This window comes from Symphalangus syndactylus, chromosome 7 (assembly GCF_028878055.3).
Source record: "Symphalangus syndactylus isolate Jambi chromosome 7, NHGRI_mSymSyn1-v2.1_pri, whole genome shotgun sequence".
Lineage (NCBI taxonomy): Eukaryota > Metazoa > Chordata > Mammalia > Primates > Hylobatidae > Symphalangus > Symphalangus syndactylus.
Genome location: NC_072429.2, coordinates 8,575,671 through 8,591,020, shown reverse-complemented (window position 1 = coordinate 8,591,020; position 15,350 = coordinate 8,575,671). Strand labels below are relative to the sequence as shown.

Here is a 15,350-nt window from a genome sequence, read left to right as displayed (position 1 = left end):
GGGTCGTCGTGCTGCACCCCAAGGCCACACTGACCACACCTGCCAGGATGGCCTCCATCACAGCCTGGAGTTCCTGGGACAGCATCAACACGGTGCTGATGGCCAGCAGGGCATCAGCAGGGCTCCCCAGGGAGCCGGGGAGTCTACCATGCCTTCCTCTCAGTGGGACTAGAGGCTCTGACCAGCCCTTCAGCCCCTCATGGTCTTCCCAAGACCTTCTTGGGAGCCTCTTTCTAGAGGAGTTCAGGACCCCTGTTCCCTGCTCCCCACTCCTGATGGAAGGCAGGACACAGGTCCATCTGTAGTCACTGGCTTTAACTTATACCTTCTCCATAACCTCAGCAAGCCCCCCAGAGCCTGCTTCGAGATGTTATCATTTACTGATAAAGACCCTCAGTGCTAGTAAGGGGCAGACCCAAGATGTGGCTCCAGTTCTGACTGAGCCGGGAGCTCCAGGCCAGCTTGTGTCCCCCTTTCTCCCACTCTCCATCCATCATCTGTCTTGGGGACTTTCAAGCCTTCTGTTAGTAACCCACAGCAAGAAACCCACCTCACACCATCCGAGTCCAATCTACAAATATTAATAGCCAAAACCAAAATTTCACTCGGGCCTTTTTTATTCCAGACTTCTATGCTAGTTCACAATTTCATGCTAATGGTTGCTGGCGGCAACCCAGTCAACTGATTCGGTATCTCACAAATGGCGTGTGACTCCCAGTTCAAAAAACGCACACATAGGTATGCATCCAAATAACACTCAGAAAGAGGGGGACGAAAAAGAAGGACTGCTGGCATTTTACACATTTTGCAGATCATCTAAAAATCCATTTGCGGATGTGAATTTTTCCTCCCATTTAATTGCAATTTCTGACTTTTTTTTTTTTTTTTTTATGTAGTCTCACTCTGTCACCCAGATTGGAGTGCAATGGTGCAATCTCGGCTCACTGCAACCTCCACCTCCCAGGTTGAAGCAATTCTCCCGCCTCAGCCTCCCGAGTAGCTGCGACTACAGGCATGCGCCACCATGCCTGGCCAATTTTTTATATTTTTAGTAGAGGCGGGGTTTCACCGCGTTGGCCAGACTGCTCTTGAACAACTGACCTCAGGTGATCCACCTGCCTCAGCCTCCCAAAGTGCTGGGATTACAGGCGTGGGCCACCGCGCCCAGCCACAGTTTCTGACTTCTTGGTCTGTGAATGGAGTCATTCCCTTGTCAAATCCTCTTTCTCGTATTAAAACCTCAGAGGTCCTATAAAGGCTAGCTCAAGCTCAACCATAAAAATCTTCTCCCACCCGGCCCTCCGAGACGGAATTTTCACACCATGAGATCCACCTTTGCAGAAATCTCGGGGCATCTCCCAACCCTGGGATGTTATCAGTGAGTTTGGTTTCTGGACCACTTGGCTAATGGAAGGAATGACAGTGAGGACAAGGGACACTGCGCAGCTCCTGTGTTCTCTGGACCAATAACAAAAATCACCTTTCCCTGCATGTCGAGAAGTCTGAGATACATCACCATTTTCCACTCATTCACTGGTATCAGACACCATTCTAAGGGAGGGTCATTCTAACCCTGAGAACACCAGCGTTAGAGACCACACACTGGGCCATGGCCTGTACAAAGCTCCCCTGAGGACACCCAGGAGACCTGTTATGAGCCTGGATTTGAGCCATGTGGATTAGGAGTCAACAATTCCCGGTTTCATTCACAGCCATCCTGAGCTGCACCAGCAAAACCAAAGAGAGTCTATGATAATTTGAATAATTCAGGCCTCGTTTCCTGTTTCCTTCCTCTGCCTCCACTGCAAAAAATGAAAACAAGGCAGCTATGTCCACTAGATTATTTATCTACCTTCTGCACGTCTGACATAGAGCTCTGGTTGCAACGTTGGTACAGTGGGGGCGACTGGGGTTCCAGGCTGTCACCTCCCGTTAGTTCACATCCCGTCAGTTCACACCCCTTTCTCCACCTCTGAAATGTGGACCAGCTGCTACTTCCCTACCATCTAAGTCTTTAGGCAGCTAAGTCATCTCTGACAATGTCTTAGCTCCTCCACCAGTACCACCCAGCAAACCGAGTCCGTTTACTTTGCTGGAAACCAACCACAGAGCCTGCCAGGGTCAACGTGGGGAAGAAAGGCCCCAGGACAGTGCACGAAGACTACAGCCTGACACCCCAGTCCACCTTCTGGACCGTGCTGTTCTCAGCAATCCCAAGCAAACGGCGGCGGAACGCAGGAGCCAGAAGGGAGCTCAACCTTCACTTACCTGGGGGGCAGCCACATTCGGATGGAGCTTCCCGAGCAGTCCGGAGCTTCACTAGTCCGTCCAACTTCTGAGCCGGAAAAAAAAAAAGAAAAAAAAACAGGAGAGAATGAGTTTCAGAACAGAGTGGGGTACAAGTGGAAACAACAGCAAAACCAAATGTATCTAAACCATCTACAGTACTGGGGCTTTTGAGACCATCTCTCAAAAGATCCTTAAACTCTACGGGGAATTTTAGAATGAGGAAAAACAAACACAAACACTAAACAGTTACTGGTGAGTCCCTGAAAAGGTGGCAGGTTTCTCCTTTGTTACGTTTTCAAATAGAATACCAAGAGTTACAAACGACAGAAACAGCGTCCTGCAAATCAAGAAAAGCCACTGCGACCACCAGCCCTGAAGGGAGGGAGGCTGGGGCTGAGGGAGGCCTGGGGAGGGCAGATCAAAGTCAGTCCTCCAGGCGGCTTTCTGCACTCACAAGGCCTCCCCGTTCACGCCCAGGAAGTCCCGAAACCCCATGGCTGCAGCCCCTCCTAGCCCACCGGCCTGGGACCTGATGGCGCGGGTTGAAGCACCCTGATGAAAACATTTTCCTTTGTTGTTTTCTGTTTTCCTTTCTTCTTACCAGTGGGGATCCTTGGCCTAGAAATTTTGGTTCAGTAAAATTTAACAAGAATCCCTACACATGCCCAGCCCTGTGCCAGATTTGGGTGAAAGGAAAAGAATTACCACAGAAAGAGGGTCAAAAGGCTCAGCTCCCCTACAATGCACGGACTGCTCTGGCAGGCTCCTGGCCCGATGGAACCCTATGAGCACCCCTGAGGCCAGAACAAATGGTCACTGCCTCACAGATGAGGAACGCAAGCTTGGAAAAAAAGAAATTAGTCCCACATCCCAAATCTAGGTTTAGAGGAATGCAGCAATTGGCCCAAATCCCAAAGCTAGCCAGAACTTGAGTCCCAACGAAGATACACAGTCTTAACCTTTCTCTAGGGGGAAAAAAAATCCCCCTAAAAGCAAAACTAAGCAAGAGCACAAATCTCTGCTGACCTAAGTGAGCAGTGCAGTGCTACCATGAGAACCGAGGGCTTCATATTCAAACACATTAAACAGTATTTTTAAGCACTGCTTTAGAGGAGGAAAAAATTTGCACAGACGACAAGACCCCAGCCAGGCCCTGTCTGCCTCTGACTGGAACAGCCCAGGACCAGGAGACTTCACCAGGGCATTTCCAGCCACCGGAAAGGCACTTCGCAGTTCCACTCCACCTGCCGTTTCATCCTCATTTTACAGATGGGCAACAAGAGGCGCAGAGAGCTAAGCAGATCCTAAAACAGAAGAAATTACCATGGTCAAAGTGAGTCTGGAGTTGGTTCCTGCCGGCAGGTTCGTGGTCTCGCTGACTTCAAGAATGGAGCCGCAGCGTGGTGGCAGCCACTTATAATCCCAGCTTGGGAGGCTGAGGCTGGAGAACTGCTTTAACCTGAGAGGCGGAGGGTGCAGTGAGCCGAGATCGCACCACTGCACTCCAGCCTGGGTGCCAGAGCGAGACTCCATCTCAAAAAAAAAACAAAACAAAACAAACAAAAAAAACGAATGCAGCCGCGGGCCGGGCGCAGTGGCTCGCTCGCTCACTCACACTTTGGAAGGCCGAGGCAAGCGGATCACCAAGGTCAGGAAATCGAGACCATCCTGGCTAACACGGTGAAACCTCGTTTCCACTAAAAATACAAAAAATTAGCCAGGCGTGATGGCGGGGGCCTGCAGTCCCAGCTACTCGGGAGGCTGAGGCAGGAGAATGGCAGGAACCCGGGAGGCGGAGCCTGCAGTGAGCCAGGATCCCGCCACTGCACTCCGGCCTGGGTGACAGAGCGAGACTCCGTCTCAAAAAAAAAAAAAAAAAAAAAAGAATGGAGCCGCCTACCTTCCTGGTGAGTGTTACAGCTCTTAAAGATGGCACTGACACAAAGAGTGAGCAGCAGGGAGATTTATTGTGAAGAGCGAAAGAACAAAGATCCCACAAGATGAAGGACCCACGAAGGCTGCTGCCGCTGGCTGGTGGTAGGGGTGGGGGCGGCAGCTTTTATTCCGTTATTGGTCCCCGCCCATGTCCTGCTGATTGGTCCATTTTGCAGAGTGCTGATTGGTCCACTTTACAGAGTGCTGATTGGTCCACTTTACAGAGTGCTGATTGGTCCATTTTACAAACCTCTAGCTAGCTACAGAGTGTTGTTTGGTGCATTTTTACAGAGCACTGATTAGTGCATTTTATAAACCTCTTGTAAGAAAAGTTCTCCAAGTCCCCACTCGACACAGGAAGTCCAGCTGGCTTCACTTCTCAAAAGCAATACCAGGGCAGCCAGAGAGTACTCCAGGGGGTGCCTTTAGGCGCACTCACTCCTCCATCATCACTGTACTCCCCAGCCCTGACTCTGCAAGCCCTTGACTTGCCCTGTAAATCGGAACCTCGCTAGGCCTCTGGATGCCAGGCTCCCAGCTTCCCACAGGACTGGACCTGCCACTCACTGCTGCTCTGGATGGAGCTGCCCAGCTGTCCCACAGGGCCCTTGTGAGCAGCCTGGGCCAGCCCCCAGCCTCCAAAGGCCCCCTCCAGCTTGTGGGTGAGAGCTGCTCCACCCAGGCGCAGCAGACACCACCCCTACTCATCCCCACTCCCAGCAGGGCTGCCTGGAGTGGAGTCCATGAGGGGCTGAGGCTTCTGCGCAGAATGGAGCACAGTGGCCACACCTCTCCCAGTTGACTGGGGGGCACATGTAAAAGCTGCACCCTTGAGCTGGACCTCAGAACTCACTTTTTTTTTTGAGACAGGGTCTCACTCTGTCATCCAGGCTGGAGTGCAGTGGTGCAATCTCCGCTTACTGCAGCCTCAACCTCTCAGGCTCAAGCAATCCTCCCACTTCAGCCTCCTAAGTAGCTGGGTATACACGAAGGTACCACCACACCCAGCTAATTTTTAAATTTTTTGTAGAGACAGGGTTTCACGATGTTGTCCAGGCTGGTCACAAATTCCTGGGCTCAAGCAATCCTCCTGCCTCGGCCTCTCAAAGTGTGGGATTACAGGCGGTGAGTCACTGCGCCTAGCCAGAACTCACTCTGTTCCTCATTGTATTTGCAGATATTAAAGCAGATTTCAAAATGTACTTGGAGAAGAAACCCAACGTTTTAGTTTAAGCCAGTCAATCTATGTAAGAAACTCTCATGTTTTTATCAGTGCTAGACAGGACAGAAAAGACTTCCACACTGATTTCATTTTTTAAACAAAAGCATTTCATGCCAAAAACAATTCACTTTTAACAACTGCTGTCACACTTGGGCTACTGCTATCACATGTGAACGTCTCCCCTGAAGGGGGAGAAGGATTTTATCAACTACTGATAGGAAACACAATTACTTTTGAGCTACTCTCACCTTAAAATAAAAAGCTAGGTACTGTTAATGCTAGCAGCGGGATCATAGGTTACTGGGATTGTGCTGGTCATTCATCCTAACTCCTTTTGTGTTTTGTTTTTCTAGATTAGATGGTGAATCTGTAAAGTTTTCTCTCCCAGACCCTTCCTCTCCCCCACCTCCAGGCCCCTCACTTTCTGTGTCCTGACTACTAAGAATACAAAGTAAAAAGTTTGAATTAGAAACCCAGTCTCACAATCTTTACTTCATGCTTTTTTTTTTAATCCTAAGAAAATATTCCTTTGTGTCCAGGTTTGTAAAAATGACTTAAAAGCCTCAACATTTTACATTCAATTATCTGGCAGCACCCCCAGCATCTGCAAACAATATGGTCCTGGTTTTACATATGCAAACAAGTCCTGACTCTAAAAGTAAATAAAGGATGAGTTTCTGAGAAAAGACCAGAGACTTTGGGCGAGTTCCCTTCTAGAAGTACTGGGAAGGAGAACTTGAAGTCTGGGGGAAGGGTGGCAAGAGCTCAGGGAATCAGGAAAATCCTGGTTTTTAGAAAAGCATTCATGACATGGTCAGAGGATACGTTTATTAATGATCTGTCGGGGAACTAGTCTTGAACACTTCACCAGATGTTTGATCACATCCTCAAGTGGTTTTGTTCTGAGGAAATATAGACTGACATAGAAAAGAAAGATGCAATGATTTATTCCTGTAAAACGCTGTAAATAATTAAGACATTTCTATCCTTTGACTAAAAATTCCTACTCTGGGGAATATATCCTAAGGGAATAAATCAGCAGAAGCAAAACATGATATTTATGCAGAAGTTGCACTGTAAAACAGTGGGAATGGTTTAGTGAAAGATGTGGAATCCCCTTGATGCAACTGTCACATCAGGAAACAGTATTATGAATACTGTGTAGCAACAAGGAAAAATGCTTATGCTACAATACATAAAATGTCTACATTGACGTAGAAACACAGGCATGGGAGAACAGCAACTAACAAAACAACCCACATGGGTGTTGGAATGATGGTGATTTTCTTCTTTCTGGGCTGTTGTAATATCATCTTCTCAGTGAAAAACAAAAAAGTCTGAAAGTAGAAGAGACAACGTAAAGCCTTGAAATCTCCCTGCTGAGGGCAATTTCGGAGCGACGGACTCTGTCTCCTCAGGGAAACCCAGCTCCAGGGTCCATCCTGTGAGTACATGCACACCACAAACGCCAGAGGAAGGGCTTGTCAAGAACCAAATGCTGACCACAGGCACAGCTTCTCTGCTCCCCTTCTACCCGCTTACGAAGAGCCAGTTCAAGCCTTCTCACCACCACCAGCAACCCGAGGGGACTCCCTTTCCTGACCCCTTTAAACGTTCTCTTTTGATACCCCACCACGATGATGATGATGACAAATACAACTTAAGTATTATTATCAAGACTCGATTACTTATTATGGGCCAGACACTGTGCCAATTGCTATTATCTTATCTGTTCCTCCCGATAACCCCCCACGATGCTGGGATTCTTATACACCCATTTACAGATGGGAAAATTGAGACAGAAAGAGAAGTGTCAGGGCTGGACTTAAATCCTGGTAGCAACTGACACGGATCACAGATGACAACCTCTGCTCTCAAGTAATGTTCCTATCTACAAACATTCTTTAAAGCTATCCGGGCCAGGCGCAGTGGCTCACACCTGTAATCCCAGCACTTTGGGAGGCCAAGGCAGGCAGATCGCCTGAGGTCAGGAGTTTGTGACTAGCCTGGCCAAAATGGTGAAACCCCATCTCTCCCAAAAAAAATACAAAAAAAAAAAATTAGCTGGGCGTAGTGGCACACACCTGTAGTCCCAGATACTCAAGAGGCTGAGGGAGGAGAATCACTTGAACCCAGGAGGCAGAGGTTGCAGTGAGAAAGAGCATGTCTTGGCACTCCAGCCTGGGCAACAAGAGCAAGACTCCATCTCAAAAAATAAAAATAAAGTTGCTATCAGAAGCCAAGCCATACATAACTCAGACAGAAACCAGTACAGTGCCTGTAAAAGGTTGGGAGAGTGACAGGAATTAACTACAAGGGCAGCATGGAGGAGATTAAGGGTGACAGAACTGTTCTGTATGGTCCCGGGGTGGTGGACACATGATTATGCATTTGTCAAAAACCACAGGACTGTCCATCCCAAAGAGTGACCTGTAATGAATACCAATTACAAACCAAAACTCAGGATGCTGGAGAAACCCAAGCTAGAATAACAAATCTAACTATATTAAAGTTGTATGACATAACCTCACTGAAGGTTGCAGAAAAGTGTAGCTGACCTAAGTAACATTGCAAAATGGTGTTTTCATTGAAAACTCTGAGGCTGGCCAGGTGTGGTGGTTCATGCCTGTAATCCCAGCACTTTGGGAGGCAGAGGCGGGAGGATCACCTGAGGTCAGGAGTTCGAGACCAGCCTGGCCAACACGGTGAAACCCCACCCCCCTACTAAAAATATAAAAATTAGTCTGATGTGGTGGCGTGCACCTGTAATCCCAGCTACTTGGGAGGCTGAGGCAGGAGAATCACTTGAACCCAGGAGGCGAAGGTTGCAGTGAGCCAAGATCGTGCCACTGCACTCCAGCCTGGGCGACAGAGTAAGACTCTGTCTCAAACAAAAAAAAAAAAAAGAAAGAAAGAGAAAGAAAAGAAAAAGAAAACTCTAAGGCTAAAGACAAAAGGAATCTGATGTCAACACTGTACTCTAGCTAGGAGGTAAAGATGTTTCTCACAGGGATTCAGGTTAGCAATTTTGAAACTACTTTATATACACATTAGGGTTGAATAGATAAGTAAACAAATTATGAGTAATGAGAGCCAGGTTTCTCACTGTCCAAGAAAGAAGTTACAAATAAGCAAAGGAGGAAAGCTACAGTGAACCCTGTGGTGCTGAATCAGAATCAAAGACATAACTATGAGGTCATGTCCATGTTCTGTATACAGATAGATACATACAGAAATAATCACAGATATGTGCATATAGAGGAGTCAATATACATGTTTCTATACCCTCCCCCTGTCTGCAGAGAAGTTCTACAAACAGTCATACCCTAGTAGTAACAAGTACACACAGTACCCAGATCTTGGTCTCTAATATCATTCTCCAATAAAAGGAACCAGGGCTTCTTGGAGAGATGAGAAATGAGAAATTCTAGGGCCAAGGCAGAAAAAACACAAGATGAGCCTGGAGTCTTACAATGCCAGAAAGTAAGGAAGTGCTTTACAAAGGGGTTGGGGTCAGGGGCACTCGTCAAAGAAACATAAGAACCAACCTGAAAGGCTGGGTGCGGTGGTTCACGCCTGTAATCCCAGCAATTTGGGACGCCGGGACGGGCAGATTACTTGAGGTCAGGAGTTCAAGACTAGCCTGGCTAACATGGTGAAACCCTGTCTCTATTAAAAATACAAAAATTGGCCAGGCATGTTGGATCAGGCCTGTAATCCCAGCTGCTTGGGAAGCTGAGGCACAAGCTGGGAGACAGAGGTTGCAGTGAGCAGAGATTGCGCCACTGCACTCCAGCCTGAAAACCAACCTGAAAGCTTAGAATGGCCAAAGCTGGAACAATTTAAGCAACAAAATAAATAATGTCATGTGGTCTTATAACGCAAAGAATAAATTAGATATCCTTGAGTCTCTAGTGATATAAATGATTGAATAAATAAATGGAGAAAAGAGATAAAACTTCCTTACAGAATTCTAAATATGTAAATACTTCCCTCTCCTTGATATGGGTTAGACTTAAGCAATATCTTTATAATGGAGAAATCTGGCAGATTTCCCTTCCCTTAACCAAGTGATCAAGGTTAATGTCACAGGAATACCTCATGCTGGCCCCATGGGCCCCCCGATAGGATGCCATGAACATGGCAATCCACCCCAGTGGTATTCTTCCCAAACGCTCCTCATGAGAAGTATTAGACTATCCCAAATTGTGAGACATTCTATAAAATACCTGCTCAGTATGTCTCAAAACTGTCAAGGCCATGCAAAGCAAGGGAAGACTGAGAAATGGTCATAGACTACAAGAGGCTAAGAAGACAGCACAACTAAATGCAATGTGTATCCTACATGGACCCTGGAATAGGAAAAGGACATTAGAGGGAAGAAATGGGTGAGATCTGAATAAGGTGTAATTTAGTTAAAAAAAAAAAAAAAAAAAAAAAAGGCCGGGCGCGGTGGCTCACGCTTGTAATCCCAGCACTTTGGGAGGCCGAGGTAGGCGGATCACGAGGTCAGGAGATCAAGACCACGGTGAAACTCCGTCTCTACTAAAAATACAAAAAATTAGCCGGGCATGGTGGCGGGCGCCTGTAGTCCCAGCTACTTGGGAGGCTGAGGCAGGAGAATGGCGTGAACCCAGGAGGCGGAGCTTGCAGTGAGCTGAGATTGCGCCACTGCACTCCAGCCTGAGCGAAAGAGCGAGACTCCGTCTCAAAAAAAAAAAAAAAAAAAAGCATAGTTACAAAGTCACTTACCACCAACTAAGATATAGCCTTGTTATTTTTTAGAACAGATCTGTTTTTTTTTAACTGAGGTGAAATTCACATAATCATTAACATAAAATTAACCATTTTAAAGTGCACAATTCAGTGGCATTAAGTAGATTCATAATGTTATACAATCACCCCCTCTATCTACTTTCAAAACACTGTCATCCTTCCTTCCTTCCTTCCTTCCTTCCTTCCTTCCTTCCTTCCTTCCTTCCTTCCTTCCTTCTTTCTTTCTTTCTTTCTTTCTTTCTTTCCCTCTCTGGCCCAGGCTGCAATCTACTCGGTTTGCTTGCTGCTGGCCGCGCCACGGACTGCCTGGGACTGCCGGCGCGCGCCACCGCTGCCTGCCTTTTCTCCTTTGGATGCCTGGGACTGCCGGCGCGCGCCACCGCTGCCTGCCTTTTCTCCTTTGGATGCCTGGGACTGCCGGCGCGCGCCACCGCTGCCTGCCTTTTCTCCTTTGGATGCAGGCACGCGTTCGCCATCTTGGCCACGCTGGTCGCCGGCTCCTGACGCCGACTGCTCTGCCCGCCTCAGCCTCCCGAGGTGCTGGGACTACAGACGGAGTCTCGCTCACCCAGTGCTCGGTGTTGCCCGGGCTGGAGTGCGGTGGCGTGATCTGGCCTCGCGGCAGCCTCTACCCCCCGGCCGCCTGCCTTGGCCTGCCAGGGTGCTGGGATTGCAACCCCTGCCCGGCCACCGCCCCATCTGGAAGGTGGGGAACGCCTCTGCCCGGCCGCCCCGTCTGGGAGGTGAGGGGCGCCTCTGCCTGGCCGCCCCGTCTGGGAGGTGAGGAGCGCCTCTGCCCGGCCGCCCCGTCTGGGAAGTGAGGAGCGCCACTGCCCGGCCGCCCACCGTCTGGGAAGTGAGGAGCGCCTCTACCCGGCCACCCACCGTCTGGGAAGTGAGGAGCGCCTCTGCCCGGCCACCCACCGTCTGGGAAGTGAGGAGCGCCTCTGCCTGGCCGCCCTGTCTGGGATGTGAGGAGCGCCTCTGCCCGGCCTGGGATGTGAGGAGCACCTCTGCCCGGCCACCCACCGTCTGGGAAGTGAGGAGCGCCTCTGCCCGGCCACCCACCGTCTGGGAAGTGAGGAGCGCCTCTGCCCGGCCACCCACCGTCTGGGAAGTGAGGAGCGCCTCGGCCCGGCCACCCACCGTCTGGGAAGTGAGGAGCGCCTCGGCCCGGCCACCCACCGTCTGGGAAGTGAGGAGCGCCTCTGCCCGGCCACCCACCGTCTGGGAGGTGAGGAGCGCCTCTGCCCGGCCACCCACCGTCTGGGAGGTGAGGAGCGCCTCTGCCCGGCCACCCACCGTCTGGGAGGTGAGGAGCGCCTCTGCCCGGCCACCCACCGTCTGGGAGGTGAGGAGCGCCTCTGCCCGGCCACCCATCGTCTGGGAGGTGAGGAGCGCCTCTGCCCGGCCACCCATCGTCTGGGAGGTGAGGAGCGCCTCTGCCCGGCCACCCTGTCTGGGAAGTGAGGAGCGCCTCTGCCCGGCCACCCCGTCTGGGAAGTGAGGAGCGCCTCTGCCCGGCCACCCATCGTCTGGGAAGTGAGGAGCGCCTCTGCCCGGCCTCCCATCATCTGGGAGGTGAGGAGCGCCTCTGCCCGGCCGCCCCATCCGGGAAGAGGTGAGGAGCGCCTCTGCCCGGCCGCCCCGTCCGGGAAGAAGTGAGGAGCGCCTCTGCCCGGCCGCCCCGTCCGGGAAGAAGTGAGGAGCGCCTCTGCCCGGCCGCCCCCGTCCGGGAAGAAGTGAGGAGCGCCTCTGCCCGGCCGCCCCGTCTGGGAAGTGAGGAGCGCCTCTGCCCGGCCACCCCGTCCGGGAAGAAATGAGGAGCGCCTCTGCCCGGGCGCCCCATCCGGGAAGAAGTAAGGAGCGCCTCTGCCCGGCCGCCCCATCCGGGAAGAAGTGAGGAGCGCCTCTGCCCGGCCACCCATCGTCTGGGAAGTGAGGAGTGCCTCTGCCCGGCCGCCCCGTCTGGGAAGTGAGGAGCGCCTCTGCCCGGCCGCCCCGTCCGGGAAGAAGTGAGGAGCGCCTCTGCCCGGCCGCCCCGTCCGGGAAGAAGTGAGGAGCGCCTCTGCCCGGCCGCCCCGTCCGGGAAGAAGTGAGGAGCGCCTCTGCCCGGCCGCCCCGTCTGGGAAGTGAGGAGCGCCTCTGCCCGGTCGCCCCGTCCGGGAAGAAGTGAGGAGCGCCTCTGCCTGGCCGCCCCGTCCGGGAAGAAGTGAGGAGCGCCTCTGCCCGGCCGCCCCGTCCGGGAAGAAATCAGGAGCGCCTCTGCCCAGGCGCCCCATCTGGGAAGAAGTGAGGAGTGCCTCTGCCCGGCCGCCCCATCCGGGAAGAAGTGAGGAGTGCCTCTGCCCGGCCACCCATTGTCTGGGAAGTGAGGAGCGCCTCTGCCTGGCCACCCACCGTCTGGGAAGTGAGGAGCGCCTCTGCCCGGCCACCCACCGTCTGGGAAGTGAGGAGCGCCTCTGCCCGGCCGCCCCGTCTGGGAAGTGAGGAGCGCCTCTACCCGGCCACCCACCGTCTGGGAAGTGAGGAGCGCCTCTGCCCGGCCACCCACCGTCTGGGAAGTGAGGAGCGCCTCTGCCCGGCCGCCCACCGTCTGGGAAGTGAGGAGCGCCTCTGCCCGGCCGCCCATCGTCTGGGAAGTGAGGAGCGCCTCTGCCCGGCCACCCACCGTCTGGGAGGTGAGGAGCGCCTCTGCCCGGCCGCCCCGTCTGGGAAGTGAGGAGCGCCTCTGCCCAGCCACCCCGTCTGGGAAGTGAGGAGCGCCTCTGCCCGGCCACCCATCGTCTGGGAAGTGAGGAGCGCCTCTGCCCGGCCACCCACCGTCTGGGAGGTGAGGAGCGCCTCTGCCCGGCCGCCCCGTCTGGGAAGTGAGGAGCGCCTCTGCCCAGCCACCCCGTCTGGGAAGTGAGGAGCGCCTCTGCCCGGCCACCCATCGTCTGGGAAGTGAGGAGCGCCTCTGCCCGGCCACCCATCGTCTGGGAAGTGAGGAGTGCCTCTGCCCGGCCGCCCCGTCTGGGAGGTGAGGAGCACCTCTGCCCGGCCGCCCCGTCCGGGAGGAAGTGAGGAGCGCCTCTGCCCGGCCGCCCCGTCCGGGAGGAAGTGAGGAGCGCCTCTGCCCGGCCGCCCCGTCCGGGAGGAAGTGAGGAGCGCCTCTGCCCGGCCGCCCCGTCCGGGAAGAAGTGAGGAGCGCCTCTGCCCGGCCGCCCCGTCTGGGAAGTGAGGAGCGCCTCTGCCCGGCCGCCCCGTCCGGGAAGAAATGAGGAGCGCCTCTGCCCGGGCGCCCCATCCGGGAAGAAGTGAGGAGCGCCTCTGCCCGGCCGCCCCATCCGGGAAGAAGTGAGGAGGGCCTCTGCCCGGCCACCCATCGTCTGGGAAGTGAGGAGCGCCTCTGCCCGGCCACCCACCGTCTGGGAAGTGAGGAGCGCCTCTGCCCGGCCACCCACCGTCTGGGAAGTGAGGAGCGCCTCTGCCCGGCCGCCCACCGTCTGGGAAGTGAGGAGCGCCTCTGCCCGGCCGCCCATCGTCTGGGAAGTGAGGAGCGCCTCTGCCCGGCCACCCACCGTCTGGGAAGTGAGGAGCGCCTCTGCCCGGCCACCCACCGTCTGGGAAGTGAGGAGCGCCTCTGCCCGGCCGCCCCGTCTGGGAAGTGAGGAGCGCCTCTGCCCGGCCACCCACCGTCTGGGAAGTGAGGAGCGCCTCTGCCCGGCCACCCACCGTCTGGGAAGTGAGGAGCGCCTCTGCCCGGCCGCCCACCGTCTGGGAAGTGAGGAGCGCCTCTGCCCGGCCGCCCATCGTCTGGGAAGTGAGGAGCGCCTCTGCCCGGCCGCCCACCGTCTGGGAGGTGAGGAGCGCCTCTGCCCGGCCGCCCCGTCTGGGAAGTGAGGAGCGCCTCTGCCCGGCCACCCCGTCTGGGAAGTGAGGAGCGCCTCTGCCCGGCCACCCATCATCTGGGAAGTGAGGAGCGCCTCTGCCCGGCCACCCATCGTCTGGGAAGTGAGGAGCGCCTCCGCCCGGCCGCCCCGTCTGGGAGGTGAGGAGCACCTCTGCCCGGCCGCCCCGTCCGGGAGGAAGTGAGGAGCGCCTCTGCCCGGCCGCCCCGTCCGGGAGGAAGTGAGGAGCGCCTCTGCCCGGCCGCCCCGTCCGGGAAGAAATGAGGAGCGCCTCTGCCCGGGCGCCCCGTCCGGGAAGAAGTGAGGAGCGCCTCTGCCCGGCCGCCCCATCCGGGAAGAAGTGAGGAGGGCCTCTGCCCGGCCACCCATCGTCTGGGAAGTGAGGAGCGCCTCTGCCCGGCCACCCATCGTCTGGGAAGTGAGGAGTGCCTCTGCCCGGCCGCCCCGTCTAGGAGGTGAGGAGCACCTCTGCCCGGCCGCCCCGTCCGGGAGGAAGTGAGGAGCGCCTCTGCCCGGCCACCCCGTCCGGGAGGAAGTGAGGAGCGCCTCTGCCCGGCCGCCCCGTCCGGGAAGAAGTGAGGAGCGCCTCTGCCCGGCCACCCCGTCCGGGAAGAAGTGAGGAGCGCCTCTGCCCGGCCGCCCCGTCTGGGAAGTGAGGAGCGCCTCTGCCCGGCCGCCCCGTCCGGGAAGAAATGAGGAGCGCCTCTGCCCGGGCGCCCCATCCGGGAAGAAGTGAGGAGGGCCTCTGCCCGGCCACCCATCGTCTGGGAAGTGAGGAGCGCCTCTGCCCGGCCACCCACCGTCTGGGAAGTGAGGAGCGCCTCGGCCCGGCCACCCACCGTCTGGGAAGTGAGGAGTGCCTCTGCCCGGCCGCCCCGTCCGGGAAGAAGTGAGGAGCGCCTCTGCCCGGCCGCCCCGTCCGGGAAGAAGTGAGGAGCGCCTCTGCCCGGCCGCCCCGTCCGGGAAGAAGTGAGGAGTGCCTCTGCCCGGCCGCCCCGTCCGGGAAGAAGTGAGGAGTGCCTCTGCCCGGCCGCCCCGTCCGGGAAGAGGGGAGGAGCGCCTCTGCCCGGCCGCCCCGTCCGGGAAGAAGTGAGGAGCGCCTCTACCCGGCCGCCCCGTCGGGAAGAAGTGAAGAGCGCCTCTGCCCGGCCGCCCCGTCCGGGAAGAAGTGAGGAGCGCCTCTGCCCGGCCGCCCCGTCTGGGAGGTGAGGAGCGCCTCTGCCCGGCCACCCATC

General features: G+C 55.2%; 1 protein-coding gene across 1 annotated transcript in view; it reads right to left on the bottom strand.

Moving 5' to 3' along the window:
* Positions 1–15,350, bottom strand: part of COL23A1 (collagen type XXIII alpha 1 chain) — a 353,888-nt gene that overhangs the window by 318,822 nt on the left and 19,716 nt on the right. Inside the window, exon 2 of the mRNA XM_055285026.2 lies at positions 2,269–2,335. Within this exon, the coding sequence (XP_055141001.1) occupies positions 2,269–2,335 (67 nt within the window). The remainder of the gene's footprint in view (positions 1–2,268; positions 2,336–15,350) is intronic.